Below are 27,313 nucleotides of genomic sequence, written 5' to 3'. Positions count from 1 at the left end.
CATTTCAAAGTAAAAGTGAAGCAAAAAATACCTGATGAGACTGACGAGAGACCAGATGATGAGACCAGAGATGGAAAGTCAGAACAGTTGGCCTTCTGTGTGAAGGAGGGTGCAGTGAAGGAAAGGTTCATGGCCCAAATTTTGATGCTGCATCTACTGCAATTGAGAAACTACTGGTAGAGAAAGGAACTGATCAACTGAAAGTTGAGTCTGTGTAACATAGAATTACCACAGACTTGCAACAGTCATAGATTGGGGCATTTGGGGGTGTGCAATCCCATTTTAGAAAACAGTAACTTGAACTAATATACACTATATTTTCCCTTCATATCTGCTTTGCTATAAACTGTTTATTAGCAACTGGAAAAAATTCTGATAATCATGATTGAGTCGTTCCGTTTTTCACCCAAGAGCACGTGTATTATATTAAAACGGATTTTTTTAAAATCATTCTTATACATCATAGTCACCTAATTAGGTTGCTTTTAAAAATAACATTGTAATGTGTATCTAAAATGAGGTTTCATATCTCATCATACGCAGTACATTTGTTTTTTGCCGTCACGGACGCGTGGCCAATCCAAACAAATTCTTTCACTTCCCAGACCTGCGGGGGGAATTTACGAGGTGAAATCGAACGCACCAGCAGCCCGTTAGCAGTAAAGCAACGACCAAAAAAGAGACACTGCAGCGGAGGACTGTGCGTAAGTAAAACATCATTTTAACGCCAAAACTGGCTGTTTTTTTTTTTTTTCACACGAAGTGACCTTTTTATAACTATTTTAGAGCTCAGAGGCTTTTCGGCACTGAAGCTCGGACCTGCTTTGGTTCCGTTTTGATCAAACAGACGAAAAAAAAGTTGATCTCATTTCCTCTTCTCGAGCGTTACCGTTATCATCCCTCTGATAGATTTTCCTCGGGGTTTAATATGTGGGAAACCAGTAAGTTATCTTACTTTAGCCAAGTGGCTTTCCTTCGATTACATAAACTACTGAAAGCACGCGGGGTGTCGCTGCTGGAGATGTGAGCGAGTTGTGGGTTCACGGGTCGCATTCCCCCTGATTAAACTGACGTGTCTAAAGTCACGTTAGGAACGGTTGTACACATCAGACAACTTCACGTTAACAGCCGCCTTGTACAAAAAAGCGCCTGTTGCTACTTATCTAATGTTAAACGGTTAGAAAACACTTTTTGTCCTGAGTATACACCTAAGATAAAGAAAGAGGGCAGTTAGCGTAGCCTTAGTCACCCAGACAACTTCATGTCTTATTATCTGTAACAGTCCGAGAATTTCAGATTCGATAGGAGTGAAAACATCACTAATGTGGCTTCATGGGAATACAGCGGCTCCATTGTGTGTGCTTTATCTGATTGCACCAGCTTGGGAAAAGTAATATATTACACATTTACCCAGAGGATTGGCAGAGACTGGTTGATTTAAATCTTTACCTCATATTTTAAGTTCGGTACCATCTATAAAGTGCATTTCCTTGGAAAGAATATATTACTGAATTTCTGATTAACATCCTCCCTAACAAGTCAGCTACCAGAATACAATGATGACACTATGTTGGTCCAGTAACTCCACAGATCACTTCCACTGTACTGATGAATGTTTGTAAAGCAGTAATAGCTTACTGCATTTAAAAAGAGGCCATGCAGTCTCTTTTTAAATACTTTTTAATTTGACCCTTTTTAAAAAAAAATCCAAATTATTTGTAGGTGATTATATTAGCTTTTTTTTGCAACAAGCTAACAGTTACTCTGTGTATAGTCCTGAAGTGGCCTCCACACAGTAGCATCCACACAGGAAGTGATTTGGTTGTTTCCTTCCCATAACATTGTCACTGGCTGTTGGTTGGTAGTGGATAGGATACCAGGCTCTGGTTGCTTAGGTAACACTTGTGTATTTACTCCCCTCGTGTGTCAGTCAATGATATCCTTTGCACTCATTGGTGGTCAGTTCAGTCAGTCAGGACTAAGAAAGGTTTAACTGCCATTAACTTTACTGATCTCTGGTTTCCAGTTTGATTGCAGTTGCTTCCATAGACTCCCGGTCCCACAGAAGTCTGTGGGAAACTAGCCCTGACTTTTGTAAGCACTTTTCAGATTTTGTATCAGGCGACACAGGATAAAATATTTATTTGATCAATTTTGGTCATTTCGTCACGAATTGGTTGCAAAACTCTTCAGTTTGATGCTTCATAACACAACTTGATGAACCTACACCAGAGGTGCCTCTGTCCATCTTTTGCACTGTGTTTTATACTGTATAGAGCAGTGGTCCCCAACCAATGAGCCGGTTTATGTCAGACAATATTTTCATGGACTGGCCTTTAAGGTGTCGTGGATAAATACAACAAAATAAAACGAGTACCGGTACCCAAAAAAAATTATTCATAACACACGGGAAAAGACCCAGGGAAACCAAAGTTAACAATAAATACCCTGTAAATCATACATTTCACACCGAGCCTCAACTCTTGTGGCCCAGTACCAAACAAAGTATCAAAGTTGTTTGGTACCAGTCCGTGGCCCGGGGGTTGGGGACCGCTGGTATAGAGGACACTCCTTTAAACTAATGGAGATAGTGGATCTGGAGCAGATGCCATGGAGAGTTCAGCAAGGTGATTCACAGGCCTCACTGCACGTACTGTCTGGACTGGACCCAGCTGCGCTCACCAGAAACTGGACTTCGGTATTGAGTTTGTACTGCTGCATGGGCTACAGCATAGAAGAGATCATTTTTTCCCTGATCATTAAACGTGTACATGGAGCAGTCTGAATGATCTAGCATCAAAAAACAATAGGAGGACATTTTTTTCTCTTGCTTTGATTTTAGATTGGAGCTTAAAGTGGCTAAGTTTAAAAAGATCTCCTTTTATCTTGTTCCAACTTTGTTTCAGCAAGTGTGCGTGTTTTATAAAGAGCGGCGTTTATGCAGGTGAGCAGCAGACTGAGTTAGTGGAGCTACGAGGTAAAAATGCAAAGAGGATGCAGATTTTTTTACCTGTTCAGCTGATAGCTGTCCACGTATGGTCACAAATTCTGGTCATCTGAATTTTTCATAGTTGCACATGAACATTTCTTCATGCTTGAAGTTTTTTTTTCTCATCAGTACTGTTGTGTTTTGTCTTTGGGCCCCACATGGTTCTTTACGAAGTATAAGGTGGTGCTTTAATAGGTGCATGTTAAACTCGACTGCGATTGGATGATTTATTGGGTCAATGGAGCAGATGGGCTAGCGCTAGTTAGAGTATGCTCACAGTTTCGAAACATTGCAGTTTCTTTAACAGCTCCATCCTGTTTCATTTGTTTGGCTGATATCTTCACATATTGTAAATTCATTAACACAAAGAAATCTATAAGACTTAAATAACCTATGTAAGACAGAAACCAACATAACAACATAGGAACAGTTTTGCTGTGCTATTTTCACCACAGGAGTTGATCATGGTGCTCAAACGTTATTTAAATTCCAGTGGGCAGCATTGCAGCAACCTGAGTTTTCTGCGACTCAGATTTCTGTAATAACATGATTACACATCCTGCTACAATAACAGTATTTGTTGACTGAGTGAGGTTCAGTCACTGCAGGAGAAAACCTCTTCACTGAAAAAATCCTACGACAAATCTGAAGTCTCAGAGTTGGTTAAAAACGACAGTAGAGTTTTTTTTTTAGAGTAACTTGTTGTAATATTTGTTGGAACTGTAATTGAAATCAAAATACACAGTTATTTGCACAGCCTTAATTCGAGCTGCTTCATTATAGCAAATGATTGCTTTCCATAATTGGACCTCGAAAACCACAGATTCTCTGACTGTCATCTCAGCCTGAGCCGTGAGTGAGTTTTGGCTTTTAGAAAACACTTGAACAGAGGTGCATTTGAATTGTAACAGAAAACAAACGAGTAATCACTTTATCCTAATTATCCTGTTTTATTTAGAATCACTGGAAGACAAAATGTAAAAAGGAATTCCGATTAACCTTTCAGTGCTAGTATAATCACATGCCTGAAATGTTAAATTTAAGAATAAACTGTATTTATGCCAAAAGCTGGAACTTCCTGTGTTATAGTATCCAAAATATTAAAGAATGCCTATCACAGATTAGCTCAAATAAAATAGAAAAGTTCAGTAAAATAAAATCCAATAAGGTAAAATTTACAATCAAGAAGGAGTTCATTTACACAGAAAAGGTTAAATAAGATTAAAAAAAACAAGAGCGTCATAAACCAAAATCTATATTAAAAACAGAGCAGGTGCTTTGATTTGTAATAGAGGACAAAAAGAGAGCTTAAAAACAAAAAAGCCATTGTTTTAGCCTGAGGGGTGCTGAGGCGCAAAAGTCCACAAAGGTTGCTAACTTCCTGCATAGTCAGTTGCAACTGACCTCCAAAATAGCGATGGGAATTCCGGCTCTTTTTAGAGAGCCGGCTCTTTTGGCTCGGCTCACTAAAAAGAGCCGGCTCTTTTGGCTCCCAACTGGCTCTTCAGGTTGTTTTGTTGCTAGAAAGGTAGAAGCCTGGGGGATGCTAGTGTTAATTAATTTATTATCAACAACAATATAAAATTATGCACAAAAGGAATTACTAATGTTTTTAAAAAAATGTGGTTTTATTTATATATGTTTATATATAAATATATACGGTGGCCCCTAGAGACAAAGCACGTACAAACTCTGAAGCATGTACAAACTCCAAAACACATTTCTAGCGTTAACTGAACTTCCAAAACAAAGCTACCTAGATCACTTAAAGTACACAATTGAAAGCATATGTGTATTGTTTGTGTATTTATACACAGGCAGTCATATATATTCAAATAATTTAAAAAAATGTTAATTTACTTGGTACTTCGTGGCTTGTGTAACCACTAGGTAACAAAAGCTCAACACTGCCCCTAGCATCCTGGAGCACTTCCGTTGTGTTTTGTACATGTTTTGGAGTTTGTATGTGCAGACTGCAAACCAGGCTTTGTCATCCAACACAGCGTCTAACCTCACAAATGTGCTTCTGGAAAAATTGTCAGAAATTCCCATAAACACGCTCTTAAACATTATGGAAAGCCTTTCCAGGAAAGCTGAAGCTGTTATAGCAGCAGAGGGTGAGCTGACATCATATTAAACCCTGCGTATTAAGAATTAGATGTGACCCTGAAGTTCACAAGGCAGATGAGCCGATGCTTTAGGAAATATAGAAAAATATGGTGAAAAACAGCTGTTGCTCCATTTGATCCTAGATTTTAAGGACTGCATTCCTGAATATTGCTTTTTTTTCTCCATGAACAACAAAGTTATGGTCCCATTTATTCATGTGACTCTCAAGTATTTGGACAACACTTGGCTAGGTGTGTCACTTAAGTGTTGTGACCTCAGAGCTGTTTGCTCTTGTGACAGCCTGATAAGACAGCGGTCAAGTCCAAACAGAGGAATACTAATGGCTTTGTAAAACTGAGTATATTTCCTCACTTAGAGATGGAAAATTACTGCTCACAGTGAGAAAGAGCAACGCTATTAAAACTCAGCTTACATGTTATGTAAAAGCATCCTTAAATGAGTCACTGGTGCTGTTTAGTGACTTGTAGTAATATAACTGATATAACTAAAGCACCACTGCTTGTTCATGCGTATATTACACAGTAAACCGACCTTATATCCATCTGTGTTCTGGCATTTCACGGAATGATCGATTAGCTGATGAATGATAAAATAATAACAACAACAATAACAAAAGTCAGTAATTTCATTGTCCATTGGAAAAAGAACAGCCCTTAATATTTTTTTATGCTGTAAAACTAAATTACATTTAAAATGAGCCAGTAGTTCACGTTTTAAATTTTGGTCTTTTTTATATTTTCAACTTTTTGAAGGTGGCCTTGGGTTAGAATTCACAGGCTGGCTAGGCAATTTTTCTGTATTGAGTTTCCATGTTCTAAATGTGCCTGTTTTGGTTCTCTTTAGTACTCTAGCTTCGCTGTCTCTGCCACAACAAGTATTTAAATATATGTTTTTGAAATGCCAAACGATCATGTGTGTCATCAGCCATCCAGGACACCATCTATTAAAGCCAGAGAGAACATGCTGAGCGCAGTGTTTCCCATAGCTGTATTAGTTTTTATTTAAGCAGGAAGTGAAACTCTTGAAAAGAAGCTTTATTTCCCTAGAGTGCTATGGGTGTTGGCATGTTTCAGGATACTGGGAGTAACTCCACCTCCAAGAGAATATATGAAGAAGCCATCCGTCAGGGAGAACATGAGGCTATCTAGTTAGCATCAACTGGACTTTCAAAATAAGAGTGAGGAGGATTATTCATTAGTAAAATAGCTAGTAAATGTGGGAACACAGAGACAGACGGCCACTCATACTCACATCCAGCCCTACATGCACTTCTGAATCACTAGTTAACCTCACATGCATCGCTTTGGACTGTGGCAAGAAGCTGTAGTACCCAAGCCACTGGAGGAACATGCAAACTCCAACCAGTAAGTGTCATGGTTGGCTGTGTGGTAGGCGGGCAAGCAGGAGTGGTGGATCCAAAATGCAGGACTCAGACACAGAAGTTCAACTTAAAGCGCAGCTTTAATGCTGGAAAACCTCTTACTAACTAAACTCACCAAAAGACAAACAAAAACGCTGGTGGACTAAAACACTGAAGCACAAAACACTGAACTGGAAACAAAACACTGGCAACACGGAGGCAAAACACACACAGCTTGAGGGTACGACGCAACACTAACTCAGAGAAACACAGGGTCTAAATACACTGGGAAGTAACGAGGAGAATGAGACACAGAAGGAGAGCACAGCTGGGGGAAATTAGAACTGACGAGACAAGCAAAGCAGGACACATTCACATAAGTCACGGACCTTCAAAGTAAAACAGGAAGGATCACACAGAGACGCGAACTTGACACCGTGGAGACAGCAACTAAGAAACACAGAGACATAAACCATAAGGCAGAGGACTCTAAGAACCGAGAGACACAGAGGGGAACCCAAACATGCAGACACAGACTTACACAGAACAGAGGGCACATAGAGAAACATGAAGGGCAAGGGATAGAAACTAGAAACCACAGCATAACTCACACCAAGTACAATAATACAAAACCCACAAAGAACTAAAACGCTGGGTCAGGAGACCCAGGACCCTGACAGTACCCTCCCCCCAAGGGCTGGCTCCCGACAGCCCAACACAAGAAAACGAAAAAAAAAAAAAAAAAGAAAACCGCCGAAAACAGAAAACAACCCGACCAGGGCAGGCGGCGGGGGTCCAGGAAGGAGGGCACGAAACAAAAACACAGAAGCATAAGAAAGCCCAAAAACAAAACACGAGTCCAAAACAGAACAGGTCAGGGGGCCGGCCGTGCGGAAGCCAACGGCGGCGACGACGAAGGAGACGACGGAGCAGGTCCGGGGGCCGGCCGCGCGGAAGGCAGCGGCGGCCACTCAGGCGAAGGCGGTCCGGGGGCCGGCCGCGCGGAAGGCAGCGGCGGCGACTCAGGTGATCCGGACCAGGCGAAGCACAGGCGGAGGCTGGGCCAGGCGAAGCACAGGCTGAAGACACGGAGGCTGGGCCAGGCGAAGCACAGGCTGAAGACACGGAGGCTGGGCCAGGCGAGGCTGAAGACACGGATGAAGCTGGACCAGACGAGGGTGAAGACTCGGATGAAGCTGGACCAGACGAGGGTGAAGACTCGGATGAAGCTGGACCAGACGAGGGTGATGAAGCTGGACCAGACGAGGGTGATGAAGCTGGACCAGACGAGGGTGATGAAGCTGGACCAGACGAGGATGATGAAGCTGCAGCAGGAGGCTGGACGGGCTCCTCGGACCCTCCAGCGGAGACAGGAGACGAAAGCCGGAGCGGTCCCTCGGACCCTCCAGCAGAAGCCACCACTAAGCCAGCAGTCATGGAGTCCTCTGGCAAACACGAAGGCAACTGGCGATGCACTGAGCACTGGCTCTGCCCAGGCAACGCTGACATGGTGCAGTTCTCAGGCGGCTGCATAGACTTCAGGGATCCAGAATCAGCTGGGGACTGAGACCTAGCCTCTGGGGAAGCCCTGGAGCGGCAAACTGTGCCAATGGCGGCTGAACCATGAAAAGCACCTTGAGATGAAATTAAACTTTCTCCCTGCATGGAGTGAATGAGCGAAACCGGTGATACTGGAGCCAGAGCTACGGGTAGCGGGGGCACTGGAGCTACTGGGGCCTGCGCGACAGGCGGCACTGGAGCTACTGGGGCCTGCGCGACAGGCGGCACTGGAGCTACTGGGGCCTGCGCGACAGGCGGCACTGGAGCTACTGGGGCCTGCGCGACAGGCGGCACTGGAGCTACTGGGGCCTGCGCGACAGGCGGCACTGGAGACTGAGCTGAAACAGGCACTGGAGACTGAGCTGAAACAGGCACTGGAGACTGAGCTGAGGGAGGCTGCGGGGCAGGTGACACTGGTGTACTGGGGTGAAGGCAACGAGGATGCAGTCCCTCTCTTAAGGGAGGATGGAATGATTTAGTGATAAGGCTTGATGGGAACAGATGCTGATGCTGAGAATACCAGGCAGCGAGGGCTTCCAGGAGGGTAGCTGACCCTTCCTTGCCTGGACCGCCCATGCCAAACAGTTCGAAGCACATCCTGGCTCTCAGAGCTGTTATTAGTTGTTTTAATCTGTTAATGTCCAAAAAAACAGCTGTGCAGAGGGTGGAAGACAAAAAGTTGTCGAAAAAGACCACCTGAAGGAGTCTCTTGGGGGTGTCCTCAGCGTGGATTACTTCCCGGCAGTAATTCCACAACTGCGCGAAATACTGAAACCGTGAGTCCGCAGGATCCATTTGATGGTTGCGTCGTTCTGTCATGGTTGGCTGTGTGGTAGGCGGGCAAGCAGGAGTGGTGGATCCAAAATGCAGGACTCAGACACAGAAGTTCAACTTAAAGCGCAGCTTTAATGCTGGAAAACCTCTTACTAACTAAACTCACCAAAAGACAAACAAAAACGCTGGTGGACTAAAACACTGAAGCACAAAACACTGAACTGGAAACAAAACACTGGCAACACGGAGGCAAAACACACACAGCTTGTTGAGGGTACGACGCAACACTGACTCAGAGAAACACAGGGTCTAAATACACTGGGAAGTAACGAGGAGAATGAGACACAGAAGGAGAGCACAGCTGGGGGAAATTAGAACTGACGAGACAAGCAAAGCAGGACACATTCACATAAGTCACGGACCTTCAAAGTAAAACAGGAAGGATCACACAGAGACGCGAACTTGACACCGTGGAGACAGCAACTAAGAAACACAGAGACATAAACCATAAGGCAGAGGACTCTAAGAACCGAGAGACACAGAGGGGAACCCAAACATGCAGACACAGACTTACACAGAACAGAGGGCACATAGAGAAACATGAAGGGCAAGGGATAGAAACTAGAAACCATAGCATAACTCACACCAAGTACAATAATACAAAACCCACAAAGAACTAAAACGCTGGGTCAGGAGACCCAGGACCCTGACAGTAAGGCCCCAAACAGCTGTTTGATTCAAATTCAGCACTGTAACTGAGTAACATTAAACTTCTTATAGGCTTGAAATTTCATATTTCAAAACTGCAGGAAATTACTGGATAAATGCTTCCCACAGTAGGGGTTCAGTCTGGATTTAGCCTGCTTTCTTTGTAGATGAGAAGCTTGAGTGTCAGTTTGAAGGTTTCTGCTTTGGCTCCTTGTTCAGATGCTGGGTGCTCTCAGTCGGTACTAAAAAGGTATCCAGTTGGTATCCGGGGCTATGGCTCCCCACGCCCTCTAGCAGATCATTACACGAAGGAACCTTTTAAATACAAGCGCGCTCATGCTCACAGGTGTACACACGGGTGCTCACAGACACAAACTACACCCTTTTTGGCTCCTACTTCTCCTCCTGTGTGCTGTCAATCCTACGTGCTGCACAATAATAATTAATATTTAGTATTTACTGTTATATTCACATAGATCATCGCAATGATGTTGTTTATTATATTGCTCTCTCTTTTTTGCTTGTTTTCTCTTTTGTCTTTCTCAACAGGTGATCCAGGTGATTGATATATGTATTTTTTGTCTGTTTGTTTTGTTGGTTTTTGTTTTTTGCCCTTTATCATCATTCCTCTTCCCCGCTGTTTTTCTTTCCCTCGTTCTTTCTCCCTTTTCTTTCCCCCAGTCATGTCTGTCCCGTGTGTAGTAAGCGAAAATAAAATAAAATAAACAATAAAAGCAAAGGTGAGTCAAATAGACCAATACGGCAAGGCCGGGATGGTCCATTTGGTCAAGTAATTCTGTTGGGCATCTTTCTTTGCCTTTAGATGATAATTCTGATGGCAAAAGAACCAAACGGGACAGGGGAAAAAAAAAAGGTATCCAGTTGTTTTGTGCGTCAGAACAGTTTTCCAAAGGCTGCTGTTGTCACTGGCCATCGGGTAAATGCAGAACAAACAGGATTCATTTGAGGAGTAAAGTTAATGTGCACTCAAACCAAATGTCTTCAGTAAATTAATTCAGGAGAAAAAAATTTGTTCATTTGATAAGAAGTTTATCATTCAACAAGGAAGAAGGAAGAAGAATGGTATAAAATTCTGTCAATGCCACAATGTGCATGTAAATAAAAGTTAATTTTGTCTTTCTCAGGACTCTGCAGGCAGTCGGAAAAAAGATGCAAATGAGGGAAAAGCTCTGATGGGTTCTAAAATGAAAGTTAAATTAGTGTAGTTGCGTGCAGGATCATAAGTACTAGAGTTTTTGGAAAGTTGAGTAAACTATGATTATATTATCGTGTTATATTATTATTATTACACTACAATTCTGGCTCTGTTTGAGGAGCGGTGCTCCAAAAAACTTGGTGTAGTCCCTCTGCTCTTTTAAGATATGAACTCGTGAATCTCCACTCATGTTCTGGTGATACAGACAGTTTTTAAAGCATTTATTGTGTAGTGGTTTGCACATTAGCTTAGAAAGTAAAAGGTTCCAGGGTCAGTTCCAGCCACAGACAGGTTAGGAAGGGCATCTGGCGTAAAACTGCCCAATCAAACATGTGGAGCTTGCTGTGGTGACCCCTCGTGAATACGGAAGCAGCTGTTGCTTGGGTTTTTCATTTGTCCTGTCTCCTGTAGTGCAGCCTTTGTTTCATCCACTTTGATCAGGGCCTGTTCACACGGACGGAGATGAAACTCATCGTTTTGCACCGTTTAACAACTTACAGCATCCAGGTGGAGTCAGTCAGCGGCTCTAGTATCTAAAAAATGTAAACTTTTAACAGAAAGAAGGCTATTTAGTCCTGCATATCATCGCACAATGAAGCTAAAAAGGTGCTACCAGTCTGTAACATTTGTTCTTGGCACTTTTTAGCCATGATAGTGGGTCCATATAACGCACGACTGTATACACTTACTTTCTTTTAGAAGATGTTCCAGTGAGAGTGAGGGCTGCCAGGTATGAGTCAGAACAACCCCTGTTTGTGGAAACAGCTCCCCCTGAGAAGCAGCCTGTCCCCGTGCGACCGCTACAAGCACGCCTGCTGCAGCTACAATGCAAACGTCTACGTCCTGGGAGGCAGAGAGAACAGATGTCTGAGGGATTTCTGGAAATACAACGTGGGTAAGGGCCCCCATCCATTAATAGCCATGCATATATAAAGATGCAGCTCTATATAAAGACGGATGACAGAATACTTCCTTAGAAGCGATATCCTTGTGGCTGGTCGCAGAATAGCCACTAGAAAGACCTCTTTTTAAGAATTACATATTAGGCAGAGTAGCCAAAAACCATGTTCAGGTACTCATTTACATAAAGCCCTCTCTTCAAATGACCAATTAGTCTACTACTTAAAACAGCACAAAAGAAACAGACAAATGTTATGACTTAACACTTTGATCTTCACTAAGATCTGTCCTTTCAGGTATGGTTATGATCACCTCCTGCTCTGCCCTGGTGAAGGCTACAATGCTTCAAATCTCCATCTTTTATATGCAGTCTTTTATTAAAAGATAGCACCAACTATTCCTATGGTATTTGGGCAACGCCTTTGTGCAGATGTAGAAAGTGTTGCAAGTCGTTCAAGTTTATATACACACTGTCATTCATGAAAAAAGATGCAACATTTATTCCACTTAAACTTTGCAAAGGATGTTTTTTGCTGCATTCTTATAAAACAGCCTCCTGTAATATTCTTTTTGTAATCATCAGTTAACAACACTGCTGTGTTCAATATTTCAGTGTCTGATGAATGGACCGAGTTGAGCTGCAGTGGTGAAGCGGCACCAGAGGAGCTAGAGGGACATTCTATGGTAGCTCACAAGGTACCTTCAATTTCTTTAATCATTGGACATAAAGCAGAGAGACCATCTTATGACAGCGGTGGGCATGCAGAGTATGTTTAACAGCTTTGAACTTTTCAGGGTTTCCTGTACGTGTTTGGAGGCCTGTTGGACTCTGCATACACCACATGCAGATGTGCTCTCTGGGTGTTTGACATCGGTGAGTTTCACTGCAGTGCAGCATGGGCTGGCAGCCAGTCACACTACTGTTGTAGTCAATTCTCAGGCTCAGCAGGTAAAACATGTTGCTGCATGTCGATCCTCCTAATCCCTGTAAAACGTTTCATTCCTCTGTGTCACTAAAGCTGAGAGAGAAACCTGAGAGGGTCTCCATGCTCATAACCTCACGACTCTAAAGACAATTAGAAACAACATAAGAAAAGGTGATTTACCCCAACACATATTTATCAAATGGAGGAAAACTGCAGCTGTGTTCATTTCCTGCTCTAACACTTCCTGTGTTCTTCACTTCAGCTCAGTTTTTATTCTGCTTGTTCCAACATAACCTAAATTCCATCTCATGCACAGTTTTTTTCAATTCTCACCACTTATTGTATATAAAATCATATCACATCTGTAAAAAGCCCCCGAAACGCCCACCCTCAAAATCAATTGGTTCTTTTGTTTTCATAAGAACTACAATATGTTTAATGAAGCAATTGTTTTACACAATTGTTACATTTTACCGAACTTGGATATTTTTAGAAGTATAAGCTCTTGAAGTTTTCGTTCCACTCCAAGTGTCACGATGTAAAGAAAAATCTAGTTTTTGTTCAGCATGATGGGATCTGTCATGACTTGCATAAAATGCAGCAGTTTCATTTCTTTGACATAGAGCAACAGAGACAAGCATTGAAAAAGTGCATTCTGGGTAAACTTTCAAGGTTAATATCCTTGGATGGATAGGTCAATGTAGCGATAGCTGTGGAGTGGAGAAGCAACACTGGTGTTACCGCAATCTCAATAATAGTTAGGACAGATCACACTGATCAAAGCAAGTTATGGTCCTGAAGATGTTTTTCTAAGTTCGAATCTCAATTGAGTTGAAGGTCAAGGTCAGGGGTCAACTTCTCTTAAAATCACCTATGCTAGGAAGCGGACAGGTAGCACAGGTAGCTGGTGGTATTTTTAAATATGTTATTTATTAAAAATATTTTGCCTGGTTACATTTAAGCATTAAAAACGACAGGATTAGGTTTAAAACTGTCTTGGTTTAGGTTAAAATATAACATTTACCACGTCTTTTAAAGCCTCTCTACTTTGGCCAACTGGACAGTTTGTGTCCCTGTAACAATAGATTTCATAAGACTGGGCTGCACAACAGTGTGTGTCAGTGTATTTCAGAATTATTGCAGAAGTGCCTCTCCTCTTTGTATGTTAGCCTTTACTTACTTTTTTTTGTCTTGGAGTAAGGCTGACAGATGTTGTAAAGATATCATATCCATTTTATTGTACGTCACTCTTTTAGTTTAATTTTCTTGTGTCATTTGTGTTTCAGCAAAGCAGAAGTGGGTGCAGTGGCAGGGAAAGAGGAGCTTGCTTCAGGTACCGAGTGCTTTTCATATCTAAATGATAACATGTTCTCTGTCTATAGAAAACAATCAGATGGTTAGATCTCATTATCAGCTTATAACAGAAATAATTAACCGCTCAGTCCTCGTGTGCTGCCGTTTGTTTTGTGTCACGCAGTCACAACACTTGGAAGCACATCAGTGAACACTGTGCACAGTTCCTGCCATCCTTTGCTTGTTTTAGCTTGTATCAGCAGAACAGAAGTCACACACTACCCACATATTTGTTAGAACTTTAAAGGTCAAATAAATTGATTTGCAGTGTTTCCCCACAGAATGGATATAGCTAAGTAGGAAGAGGATCACCAAAGTAGGAAGAGAAAGGTTAGGGTTAGGTTGAAGAAGCCCAAATTTAATGCATTTTTTGTGACTGTTCAATCAAGGTCATAGAAGTAGCTTACCATCTATTCTAAATGTATTTCTCTCTCTTTCTGTGTGCAGACCCAAATGCCGACCAACAGGAAGGGCCACAGCACCGTGGTGCTCGGCTCTGCCATGCTCATGTACGGAGGATTCATTGACATGAAAGGCACCTCCCAGGATTTCTGGAGTTTGGACTTTAGTGAGTTTAAAACTGACAAAAGGGAGAATTCAGTCAGCTCCTTCCATATAAAACTAACCAAATCTTAAAATTCCCACCTCACACCCTCAAAATCAGCTGACCTTTTATGGTATTTGCCAGAGTTACTATCAAAAGATTAATTGTAGCTTTTGTTCAGCATGATTTTTCTATAAGCAACTTTGAGCATTAATATAATGGGATAGATCATAAGTTCAGTAAACTGCATCAGTTTAGTCCCACTTGATGCCAAGCTCATCTTCTAACTGTGATTCCATCTTGGTCAATATAATTTTATAAACTGCTCATATTTACCAGTGTGAATGTAGTTTATAGCTGTGAGATGGAGAAACAAATTGACAATTAAACTGAGCTGAACCGTTTCTAGGAGTGAAGTCTCACCCATATTCAGTTAGAGGGCAGCATGTGAACATCATCAGCATTGTGACACATGCAAACACAATGTGAGCTGCAGAATGAGCATTAATTATAGATACTTGTTTGTGTGTGTGTTAATGGCAGATACCATGTCTTGGTCCCTGCTGAGTGGCTCTCAGCAGGACTCATTAGGCCCAGGCCCCAGACACAGTCACTCAGCTATAGCCTATCAGGGCTGCGTGTACCTGTTCGGAGGCTTAAAAGGTTTACGGGAGCAGAGAGACTTCTGGAAGTGGAATTCCAGCAGCCAGACATGGAGTTCACTCAAGTAAGTGCGGAGTTTGTCTGTATTTTTGAAAACTGGATGCAGTGAAAAAGATCAGTCTCGACATTAAAACCACTGACAGGTAGTGATGGGCAAACTGAGACATACAAAGTCGTTGTGCCAGCACTGGATCATGGTTTCAAAACAATTTCACAGCCATCTCCACAGCGACACCTGCTGGCTGCTTTTGTGTCAGTACTTGAACAGGCTATTCTGTGAAACAACACAGACAAGCATTGCAGATTTCTAGACAAATCTACATGTTATACCAGACTATCAATAGTTATGATCAATACATGTTTTGGAGAACTTCCTTTACAACAAAATAAGAAATACTTTGGAATGGTTAAAGACAGCGATGACTGCAATGAACTCTGTGTTTCAGCATTTTGCTGTGGTTGTGTTAACGTACATGAGGCTGTTTCAGTTACTTACTAATTCAGTGCAATACAAAACAAGCCAGTTTGTAAATAATGTATACTGAAAATAGCTGCTCTGTTCATCATGATGTCCACACAAGGTCTGTGGATTTGACTGCGGCTCATTTTGTAAATAGGTTAAGTAGAGGCCCCAATATCATTTATTCTCTTTGTGACTGAATATAGCTAATTACACTTATGGAAAATGAATAAAATTAGAGAAAAATGAAGCAATACTGTCTACATTTGTCATATGCAAAGATTTTTATTCACGACATTTTGAGTCTTTTTGGTTTTTCAGCTATTCTTAGGTGAGTCAGATGTTTTTTCATTATTATTAACTGACATCCCTAACCTTGGAAAAAGTCCATTCACGAGGCACACTTATTGCAGGTATACATAAGTCTTTTTTGCCATGATATAAAGGTGTGAATATGTAACACATCACTCCTGTGAATATACTACTGGATCATATGCCCCTTGAAGGAATTCATCTCTGTGGGTTTCACTAACCTGGCTGTCAAAAAGTTCTATGTTTTTTTAATCCTGTGCTGTGGTTATTGTTTTTGCTGCTGCTGACTCTTAAGCTTTCTGGGAGTTTTTACTATCATTATATTTGGTCTACACTCTGACAATAAAACCTAGAAGCTGTAGGTAAGCCGCCTGTTGAAACTATAGTTAAATGCACCAGCAATGAACCCAGACCCAGAGTCATTCTAAATTAGCTCACACTGGCTCTTACAGATGGTCAGCCTCTAAAAAACACAACTTTGCTCATTAGCTTTTTCAATTTAGGCCCAGTTTATACAGGGAGTGCAGAATTATTAGGCAAGTTGTATTTTTGAGGAATAATTTTATTATTGAACAACAACCATGTTCTCAATGAACCCAAAAAACTCATTAATATCAAAGCTGAATGTTTTTGGAAGTAGTTTTTAGTTTGTTTTTAGTTTTAGCTATTTTAGGGGGATATCTGTATGTGCAGGTGACTATTACTGTGCATAATTATTAGGCAACTTAACAAAAAACAAATATATACTCATTTCAATTATTTATTTTTACCAGTGAAACCAATATAACATCTCCACATTCACAAATATACATTTCTGACATTCAAAAACAAAACAAAAACAAATCAGCGACCAATATAGCCACCTTTCTTTGCAAGGACACTCAAAAGCCTGCCATCCATGGATTCTGTCAGTGTTTTGATCTGTTCACCATCAACATTGCGTGCAGCAGCAACCACAGCCTCCCAGACACTGTTCAGAGAGGTGTACTGTTTTCCCTCCTTGTAAATCTCACATTTGATGATGGACCACAGGTTCTCAATGGGGTTCAGATCAGGTGAACAAGGAGGCCATGTCATTAGTTTTTCTTCTTTTATACCCTTTCTTGCCAGCCACGCTGTGGAGTACTTGGACGCGTGTGATGGAGCACTGTCCTGCATGAAAATCATGTTTTTCTTGAAGAATGCAGACTTCTTCCTGTACCACTGCTTGAAGAAGGTGTCTTCCAGAAACCGGCAGTAGGACTGGGAGTTGAGCTTGACTCCATCCTCAACCCGAAAAGGCCCCACAAGCTCCTCTTTGATGATACCAGCCCAAACCAGTACTCCACCTCTACCTTGCTGGCGTCTGAGTCGGACTGGAGCTCTCTGCCCTTTACCAATCCAGCCACGGGCCCATCCATCTGGCCCATCAAGACTCACTCTCATTTCATCAGTCCATAAAACCTTAGAAAAACCAGTCTTGAGATATTTCTTGGCCCAGTCTTGACGTTTCAGCTTGTGTGTCTTGTTCAGTGGTGGTCGTCTTTCAGCCTTTCTTACCTTGGCCATGTCTCTGAGTATTGCACACCTTGTGCTTTTGGGCACTCCAGTGATGTTGCAGCTCTGAAATATGGCCAAACTGGTGGCAAGTGGCATCTTGGCAGCTGCACGCTTGACTTTTCTCAGTTCATGGGCAGTTATTTTGCGCCTTGGTTTTTCCACACGCTTCTTGCGACCCTGTTGACTATTTTGAATGAAACGCTTGATTTTTCGATGATCACGCTTCAGAAGCTTTGCAATTTTGAGACTGCTGCATCCCTCTGCAAGATATCTCACTATTTTTGACTTTTCTGAGCCTGTTAAGTCCTTCTTTTGACCCATTTTGCCAAAGGAAAGGACGTTGCCTAATAATTATGCACACCTGATATAGGGTGTTGATGTCATTAGACCACACCCCTTCTCATTACAGGGATGCACATCACCTAATATGCTTAATTGGTAGTAGGCTTTCGAGCCTATACAGCTTGGAGTAAGACAACATGCATGAAGGGGATGATGTGGACAAAATACTCATTTGCCTAATAATTCTGCACTCCCTGTAGCTGTATTGTCCTAATCGCTCCAGCAGTTTAGCAAATTACAAGCTTGCTACATTGCTTTTCATTTTTTAAGTTAAAGTACTTTTTGCTTCCTAATGTTTCTTTATTCACATTTTTTTTTTACCTGTGTTTTAATTTGTGAAACTATATTTTAGTTGTAATTTATTTATTTTTTTAGTTTTGCTTTTAAAGAACTTTGTGTTTCAAATCAAGAAACTAATTTGCTTCAGATGATTTAAATGATTTATTCCAGATAGAGTGGTGTAATGCAGAGTAATGAGGCGTGGTGTTCATGGCAAATTGTAAAGGGTGAGAAATGAGTCAAACCTTGTAAAACAAATGCAGTTTTTAGCATAAAGAGTAAAGCAAAGAGCAGGAGGAACATAAAGGGAAGGTCAAGACTCACGAGAAAACTTGACAAGCAGTCTGTTGCAGCTCCTCATCTGAATATTCCCACATAACACAACATGGCAGAAGAACCTGATCCAGTTGATGAGACAGAGAATCCTTCAGCAGCGGCTGAAAAGACTGGGATCACTTTTCAGCCGCTGCTGACAGGCTGACATGTGAGGTGGAAACACTGATTGTAGTGTGTCTGTTGAAAAAAAAAAAAAGGAAAGAAAGAGTCCTGAGGAACCGTCTCTTTAATGGTTTAGTAATACGTAAATTTATGTATATAAAGAGCTTCAGATCACTGAGATTTACATCTGGAGACTTGTTTTTCTTTTGTTGTTTTTTTTGTTCTGGATGACTGAATATGTTACATGTAAAGACTTGTGGATTGATTCGTCTGGCGTTATGAACATGAACAGCAGTTTATCAGGACTAATGATTAGCCGGTCAGTAGCATAGTCAGGACTAACGTCACTTGTTTTTGCCCCCTGAGGCACAGGTATCATACAGCAAATGGAAAAAAAAACAGACAGACAGTGTGACCCTAATAACACAATGTTACTGGAAGGTCTTGTGATTTCTAATGGTGATAACCTGACTTTGTAGGTTGTAAACCGTTACAGTTACATTTAAGTAAAGTCTGAGAAAAATATGAGAGCTTAAGATGCAGATGTAATTGTTTGTTTCTCACCTCCCCTCCAAACTTTCTCTGGTTGGTTTAGAGGCGTTTTATGGCAGGGTTCCTGAAATGAACTGACTGAGTGCTGCCAACTTACAGTGGGGCAAAAAAGTATTTAGTCAGCCACCGATTGTGCAAGTTCCTCCACCTAAAATGATGACAGAGGTCAGTAATTTGCACCAGAGGTACACTTCAACTGTGAGAGACAGAATGTGAAAAAAAAAAAATCCATGAATCCACATGGTAGGATTTGTAAAGAATTTATTCGTAAATCAGGGTGGAAAATAAGTATTTGGTCAATAACAAAAATACAACTCAATACTTTGTAACATAACCTTTGTTGGCAATAACAGAGGTCAAACGTTTACTATAGGTCTTTACCAGGTTTGCACACACAGTAGCTGGTATTTTGGCCCATTCCTCCATGCAGATCTTCTCGAGAGCAGTGATGTTTTGGGGCTGTCGCCGAGCAACACCGACTTTCAACTCCCGCCACAGATTTTCTATGGGGTTGAGGTCTGGAGACTGGCTAGGCCACTCCAGGACTTTCAAATGCTTCTTACGGAGCCACTCCTTTGTTGCCCGGGCGGTGTGTTTTGGATCATTGTCATGTTGGAAGACCCAGCCTCCTTTCATCTTCAAAGTTCTCACTGATGGAAGGAGGTTTTGGCTCAAAATCTCACGATACATGGCCCCATTCATTCTGTCCTTAACACGGATCAGTCGTCCTGTCCCCTTGGCAGAAAAACAGCCCCATAGCATGATGTTTCCACCCCCATGCTTCACAGTAGGTATGGTGTTCTTGGGATGCAACTCAGTATTCTTCTTCCTCCAAACACGACGAGTTGAGTTTATACCAAAAAGTTCTACTTTGGTTTCATCTGACCACATGACATTCTCCCAATCCTCTGCTGTACCATCCACTCTGGCAAACTTCAGACGGGCCTGGACATGCACTGGCTTCAGCAGCGGAACACGTCTGGCACTGCGGGATTTGATTCTCTGCCGTTGTAGTGTGTTACTGATGGTGACCTTTGTTACTTTGGTCCCAGCTCTCTGCAGGTCATTCACCAGGTCCCCCCGTGTGGTTCTGGGATCTTTGTTCACCGTTCTCATGATCATTTTGACCCCACGGGATGAGATCTTGCGTGGAGCCCCAGATCGAGGGAGATTATCAGTGGTCTTGTATGTCTTCCATTTTCTGATGATTGCTCCCACAGTTGATTTTTTCACACCAAGCTGCTTGCCTATTGTAGATTCACTCTTCCCAGTCTGGTGCAGGTCTACAATGCTTTTCCTGGTGTCCTTCGAAAGCTCTTTGGTCTTGGCCATGGCGAAGTTTGGAGTCTGACTGTTTGAGGCTGTGGACAGGTGTCTTTTATACAGATGATGAGTTCAAACAGGTGCCATTCATACAGGTAACGAGTGGGGGACAGAAAAGCTTCTTACAGAAGACGTTACAGGTCTGTGAGAGCCAGAGATTTTCCTTGTTTGAGCTGACCAAATACTTATTTTCCACCCTGATTTACGAATAAATTCTTTACAAATCCTACCATGTGAATTCATGGATTTTTTTTTTTCACATTCTGTCTCTCACAGTTGAAGTGTACCTCTGGTGCAAATTACTGACCTCTGTCATCATTTTAAGTGGGGGAACTTGCACAATCGGTGGCTGACTAAATACTTTTTTGCCCCACTGTAATTCAAAGACATTATCAGAGGTGCACGTCACAGAAATCACTGCGCATTAGAGCTCTGAAACTGATGAAGGAGACTTGGAAATCAAGTTTGCATCCAGATCAAAGGGAAATTTTACTGTCTGCATATTCTTGGTGACAAACGTACCACAAATAGACTCACTGTTTTTCTAATCTGTGATATATCAGCTTTAATTCCCAAAGTGTGAAAAGAGCTTTGGCAAAAGGAAAGGAAAAAGGGGGCAGGAAGCTTGTAGTGTCTGCTGTGACACACAGATGTATCTGCAGTCAGTTTTTTGGTGTCCTCAAAACACACAAGAGTCAGTATTAAACTCAACACCTCACTTTAAGATGTTTTTCCACAGATCATTTGCCTCACCCCTCTTTTGTGTCCTCAGTTCCTCTCTTAGCGTATTAGTCTTAGCCCCTCCCTACCACAGAGAGCAGAGGAGGCAAGGAAGAGACACAAGGAGAGGAGTCAAGGCAGCTGGTGTTCAACAAAAAGAGATGTCCGTCCTTTAAATACGATGAGTGACACATCTGTCAGAAATAGATTTATCATCCCAGGTTTAACAGTGCAAATGATGTGTTTTATATCCAGGGGTAATTTTAATAAAGTAACATGGCACAACACGCCATATAGAAATATTATCACACATACGATCACACATGGATCAGCAGATTATCGATTACAGCTCCTGGTGCTCCCAGCACTTCCTGTCTGACCGGTCTGTTTAGCTCTGATGTTTTTAGCACTGACTGCTGAACTTATTTGGCATCATTTGGTGTGCTCTTTCCTGCTAACACCACCTGTGGTTGTTTTTCTCAGGTACGGCCCTCCTAAACTCACAGGACACTCAGCTGTCACCTATAAAGACTCAATGCTCCTTTTCGGTGGAGGCGAGACCCAGGACTCTCCAAAGAACTGCCTGTGGAGATACAGCTTCATCACTCAGACCTGGATGCAGCTCACCACACTCCCGGGCTCCAACCCCCCAGACAAGATTCACCATTGCTGCACTGGTCTGGGTCCCAGCTACAAAACCAGTAGCACCAGCAAGAGCTTCTGCTCAGACTCAGGACTCCAGCCCAGGTTACTGGGAGGGAAACTCAAGCCGTTTAAGAACAAGTGCTTCCCAGCACCAGATAACGCTATAGAGCTGGAGACTTTCACTCCAGACAGAGAAGCCAACAGAAGTTCTTCAGAACTGGAGACCAGCAGAGAGGCCTTAATAGAGATAGATGGTCAGCGTATTGGAAGCTGCCTGACATTTGAGAACAAAGCATTCATGAAACAATGGAGCTGCTCAGAGGAGGAGGCGCTGGAGGACAAGGATGGAGACATCACTCAGCATCTGCCCGACCTGCTGCTGGTGCTCGGCGGAAAACCTTGTACGAGAACCAGCCCCATCTCCATGTGGCAGGTGACGATGATTGACTGAATAAACGATTCTGTTCTCTGCGCGAGAAGCAGGTTTTAATAGGTGTTACTAGCTTTCTGTGAAAAAGAAAACAACATGAAATATTTTTATACTTTTGTACAGTTTCAGTGTTTTGATTTTTACATTTTTTGCAACATTCAAGTAAATTTTGGGGAAATGGCATTAGCATGAGCTGTGTCCTGTTAACAGTGAATGTGAAAAAACACAGTATCTGTTCTGTGTATCTGTTTATAGTTTCTGTAAGAACAGGGAAGGTATTGGAATCAGATCTTTAGTGAGCATCAGCCCAGAATTTCACAGTCATTTATTCCTGTATTAATAAAGACAGAATAGTGCATTTTTATTCTTGGTTGTACTCCCATTGTACACTTCATTAGGTACACCATGCTACCACCAGGGTGGACCTACTTTAGTTAATTGTTCATGGCACAGATTCACCCAAGTTTCTGCAAACATTCCTCAGAGATTTTGTTCCACATTGACATGACAGCATCACACAGTGGCTGTACAGTGAACTCATTGTCATCTTCATGATACCAGATACCAGATATGTGGCACATCATGTTATCCTGCTGGAAGCAGCCATCAGAAGATGGATACACTGTGGTCATACAGATAGGCAACAGCTATACTCAGGTATCTAATGAACTGAAAAAAGAGCAAAACAGAAATAAATGAAAAATAAGCATTATTTAATTAACATTAAAATAAGTATTTGCAGTGTCAGAAGGCTTTGGAGTGTCTGTATTTACCATTGGTACTTACTGAGGCAGGGACATCTAAAGAGTGAGTCAGCTCTTTGTGTTGTGATGGATTATTTTATTCTTCTGACCTCCTTAAATCTGTCCACGATCAATACCACACATCACATGAGACAGAACAGCTAATCTAAAGCTGAACACTTTCAAACAAAAAATCAACTGTAATGAGCAAACCTGCTAAGAAATACTCATTCAAAATACACAAACTCCCTTCAGGTGGTGCCAACAAAGGTGAACGTGTGTCTGAGTGAGTTAAGAATATTTCTACTTGAGTAAAAAATATTTGAAATTGTGTTGCATTCGTTCGTCAACTGAGCTTCTCCCACAGCTCCTTTTAAAATGACCAAAATTGTTTCATTTATGTTCTCATATTTTTATAGAAATATAGCTTCATGACAGAAATTCTTACCTGTTCTATGAAAAGGACATTTAAACAATTCCCATCTGTTACTTCTTACAAAACAACTTCTTTGTTTTAATAAAAGTACAAAAAGTAAACTGAACGTATGTTTGAGTGAATTACAGTATGCTTATATTATTTAAGATGGCGACTGTGCAATACTTTGATAAACAACATATTGCACTGGAGACCTCACAGTCAGACTCTTTGTTACCTCCATGCTTTACTTTCAAACTAAATCCAAACATCTGGGCTGCAGATGTGGAAGATCGGCAAGATTTTTGACAGAAACAGAAAATCTATAGATCACTCAAATATCTGAAGAGTGTCAAAGTCATACCAAATTCTCTAAAAGGATTCTTTTTTTTTTCAAATAAAAAGTATTGCAAAAGTACATCGAAATGTCACCTAAAGGTCAGTGAGGAATATTAGTGAGTTGTAAAATAATAGTGTGCTGAGTGCGTCCTTATGCCAGGACACAAACTTAACAAAAACAAAAAGGAAATTGTGATAAAACTTCGAAACACTGAACCTGCCCGCTGATCAGCTCCTCTTACTGACCCCACAGCTGTGACCGTTTGGAAATGTTTTCACCTGCTCAGAAATTTGAACACAGGTCAGCCTGACAATCTTCTAAATCTGTTTGAAGTGCAATCAACGAATGCTTTCACCTAACAGTAATGTCAGCTACACTACACAAGAGGGCGCCACATCTCCACAGACTCCATCAACGAGCTCCAGAAGATGAACTGCTTACCTATGTCTGTTTTCACTTCTGACTAAAAATCCCTTTGGACTCACAGATGGGTTTGATTTCATCTTTTTAAAAAAAACAAAAAACGTGTGTCTGTTTTTAAAAAGAACTGTCGTTTACATCATGAATTCATGGCTGTTTAAAGGGGATTGAGCAGGTCATGAAAATCTGAAGTTTTTATTACATTAGATGCAAATATTGTCACCGAGGGGCTCCCGTACCTTCACTGTAACTGATGTAGTTTGTACAATGGTGCTGTTGTGTCCTGTTTGCTGTCTGTGCTTTATTTTTTGAGTAATGTGTAACACTTTAATGTAACTGCCTCAGAGTTACTGGATGTCTAAAAAGATCTCTATATGACCATTGGCGCTTTATTGCACTGAACTTTTATGACTTTTATGATTTTCTAAATTTAAACATGTTTCATGGCTGACCCTCTTTTTCCCCAGAATGTCCTGTTAGAAATGCCAAGGCTTCAAATGTTTTTCTTAATCCACTTCTGTAAATTGTCCCTGTAAAGTGCAACAAATCCTCATGTTTGAGGTTTGCTAAAACCCACTCTTTAAAAATGAAAAGTTACATATTTTTGAAAAATATCTGTGGACTTCAGGCTGGGTTTACCAAAAAAAAGGGAAGTCAGAATGTAAACCTCAGAAACTTTGGATTTCCACTTGATTTTACAGAGAAGTTCAGTGAATTTGAACACTGGGTCTGCCTAGAATCTCAGCATTAATAAAATGCTAAATAGAGTTCATGTGGACCTTTATTGATCCAACTTTTATTTTCTCTCTGAAGTACATCTGTTCTGGGGTTACTCTGGCTTTGCGTGAGTACACCTGTAGGAGAGTAACTTAATCAGCTATTATGCTGCAGACCAGGCTGCTCTAATCCATCGCCGCCGCTGCTGCTCTTCATTTCTTTTGACCTATTGACCTACATTGCTGCTACACACATGACACACAGACGCTTCTGAAAACTACAACAGGCACTCTTACTGGGACTTAAAGGCTGCACAGTCTAATCTGACTGCTGTGCAACATACTGGCCCTCATTTAGAGCAGCAGGTGCCTTTTCCTTTGGAGATTGTAGTTCTAAAGACCCGATGAAAGCAATCCAACACTGATGTTTTCTTCTTATGTAGTTAAATTGAGAGGTTATTACCAAAAGATCACACACCCCTGTTCTCTGCTGGACATCGGGGCGGGGGGGCTGGGAGGAGGTGTTGGCCGTCCGATTGGGATCTGGGATGCGGGGCCTCCCCGCTGCTGCGGAGCCTGGGGCGGTCTGCTTGCCTCCACCCCGGGGGAAAAGGTAACATCTCCTGGGTCTAGGTGCCGTTTCCCCCTCCAGGGGTGAGGGTACCTGGACCTGGGGTATAGAGTTTGTTTGGGGAGTGTGATTGTGCGTACAGTGTCCATGTATGTCTATCCCTACGTTGAGTGAGTGCTGAGTATTTGTATATGTGTGCATGAGGGTGGGAATGGATGTTTGTGTCTGTGTGTGCCTGTTTGTCTGTGTTTCTATGTCAGGTTGGGTCTTACACTCCACCTCTCTGGGAACTCCCAGGCCCTCCAAAGGCCTATCTCCCCTCACCACACTCCCTGCGGGTAACTGATGCCCTCAGGGGTTGGTGCGTTGGTGGTTTTTGGTGTCCGGGGCTGGGGCTGGGCGCTCAGGTAAAGAACCAAATGGGACAGGCAAAAAAAAAAAGAAAAAAAAAAGAGAGTAACTTAATCAGCTATTATGCTGCAGACCAGGCTGCTCTAATCCATCGCCGCCGCTGCTGCTGCTCTTCATTTCTTTTGACCTATTGACCTACATTGCTGCTCCACACATGACACACAGAAGCTTCTGAAAACTACAACAGGCACTCTTACTGGGACTTAAAGGCTGCACAGTCTAATCTGACTGCTGTGCAACATACTGGCCCTCATTTAGAGCAGCAGGTGCCTTTTCCTTTGGGGATTGTAGTTCTAAAGACCCGATGAAATCAATCCAACACTGATGTTTTCTTTTTATGTAGTTAAATTGAGAGGTTATTACCAAAAGAGTGAAGTATAAAATATCAAGTGTTATAAGTATTATAACATCCCTTTACAAATGGATTATTACATTTAATCATTATATTTAAAAAAAACAAAAACAGATGACATTTTTAAAAATCCAGTTTACATATTTTTTTAATGCATTCAGCATTAAAAGCTAAAATTTCAGATGTGATATTCAGACTCTTAGTTTTTTCAAAGCCTGTTTGACAGCAGTTACATTGTGGACATCTTGGTTGAGTGTGTACAGACTCTTGGATTTGGGAAGTTTCTCCCACTCTTCCTAGGAGATCATCTCAAGCTTGGTTGGGCTGGATGGGGAGTCTCCTGTCCCTGGAGAAATCGCTGTTGAACATCTAACCTTCAAACTGTGGATATGCTTGGCTGAAATCACCCTAGCAACCATATCTACTAGTTGAGGAATGCCTCCACAGCATGATGCTGCCTCCACCATGCATCACTGCAACGGTGGGCGTATCAAGTAAAGAGCAGTGCCTGGTGTTTTTCCTGGAGTTCTGCCAGCGGGTATAGTTTTTCTTGCATCAGACATGGCAGTATGTTTCCTTGTGTGCTGCTCATGGACCTTACAGCCGCTGTGATGTCACTCATTGGTTTCAGTCTCTAAGCTCCGAAGTATCCGCCATGTTTTGTTGGAGTAGAATTCCACATATTTTGAGGCCCGAGGCTCCAGAAAGATCATAGACTGTATGGAAGCATCACACAGATTAGTGTGATGCTCAGTAACATGCAATTGAAATTTTAGAGAATCACTCATTTAAACTGAAGTATAAACTTTTAGGATGGTAGGGTAGGTATTCTGGACGATGGCCGAGAGGACACCCTAGTTTGCTATTGAGGCTGCAGATGACTAGATGACTAGAACTATTCTACATACATGCATTGACAGCTGTAGGGCCAAACAGGCATTTCGATAATACTTAACCCCCTGCTGGCCCTGGGACCATTTTTGTACATTGTAGTTTTTCAGTTACAAGCCATTTGCACTGTGTTGAATAGAATATAGCCAAATTCTCTAAAAAAAAGTTTGGCATAATTTCATTTCAAAATTCAAGTCTGACTTCCTTAAATTAGCTTCAGTGGCTAAGCTAACAATACACATCCTCTTAGAGCCCTAGGGGCCGTTTGCGGCCCCATTGACTTCCATTATA

The 27,313-nt window shown here is 41.9% G+C and overlaps 1 protein-coding gene across 2 annotated transcripts; it reads left to right on the top strand.

Moving 5' to 3' along the window:
* Positions 1 to 609: 609 nt before the first annotated feature.
* Positions 610 to 24,848, top strand: klhdc3l (kelch domain containing 3-like). 2 transcript variants are annotated; one of them, XM_085384353.1, is made up of 8 exons: positions 610 to 704; positions 11,437 to 11,632; positions 12,251 to 12,333; positions 12,433 to 12,511; positions 13,850 to 13,896; positions 14,364 to 14,484; positions 15,004 to 15,187; positions 21,572 to 24,848. In XM_085384353.1, the coding sequence occupies exons 2-8, from the start codon at positions 11,470 to 11,472 to the stop codon at positions 22,182 to 22,184; spliced, it is 1,290 nt and encodes a 429-aa protein (XP_085240479.1). In that variant the 5' UTR covers positions 610 to 704; positions 11,437 to 11,469; the 3' UTR covers positions 22,185 to 24,848. The 2 variants fall into 2 exon arrangements, with proteins under 2 accessions (XP_085240479.1, XP_085240480.1); XM_085384354.1 differs by having other exon boundaries at positions 633 to 704; positions 11,440 to 11,632.
* The last annotated feature ends 2,465 nt before the right edge of the window (positions 24,849 to 27,313 follow it).

The sequence above is a fragment of the Rhamphochromis longiceps genome, linkage group LG16 (genome assembly GCF_057381845.1).
Source record: "Rhamphochromis longiceps isolate RC_006_pf linkage group LG16, R_longiceps_female_GT1.1, whole genome shotgun sequence".
NCBI lineage: Eukaryota > Metazoa > Chordata > Actinopteri > Cichliformes > Cichlidae > Rhamphochromis > Rhamphochromis longiceps.
This window is presented reverse-complemented; position numbering and strand designations above follow the sequence as displayed.

What these genes read in the sequence shown, in the direction of transcription:
- klhdc3l (XM_085384353.1), top strand. Translation starts at nt 11,470, where the DNA reads ATGAGTCAGAACAACCCCTGTTTGTGGAAACAGCTCCCCCTGAGAAGC. An exon ending in TTTCTGGAAATACAACGTGG is followed by an intron (nt 11,633 to 12,250) that starts GTAAGGGCCCCC and finishes TCAATATTTCAG; the next exon opens with TGTCTGATGAATGGACCGAG. An exon ending in ATTCTATGGTAGCTCACAAG is followed by an intron (nt 12,334 to 12,432) that starts GTACCTTCAATT and finishes TGAACTTTTCAG; the next exon opens with GGTTTCCTGTACGTGTTTGG.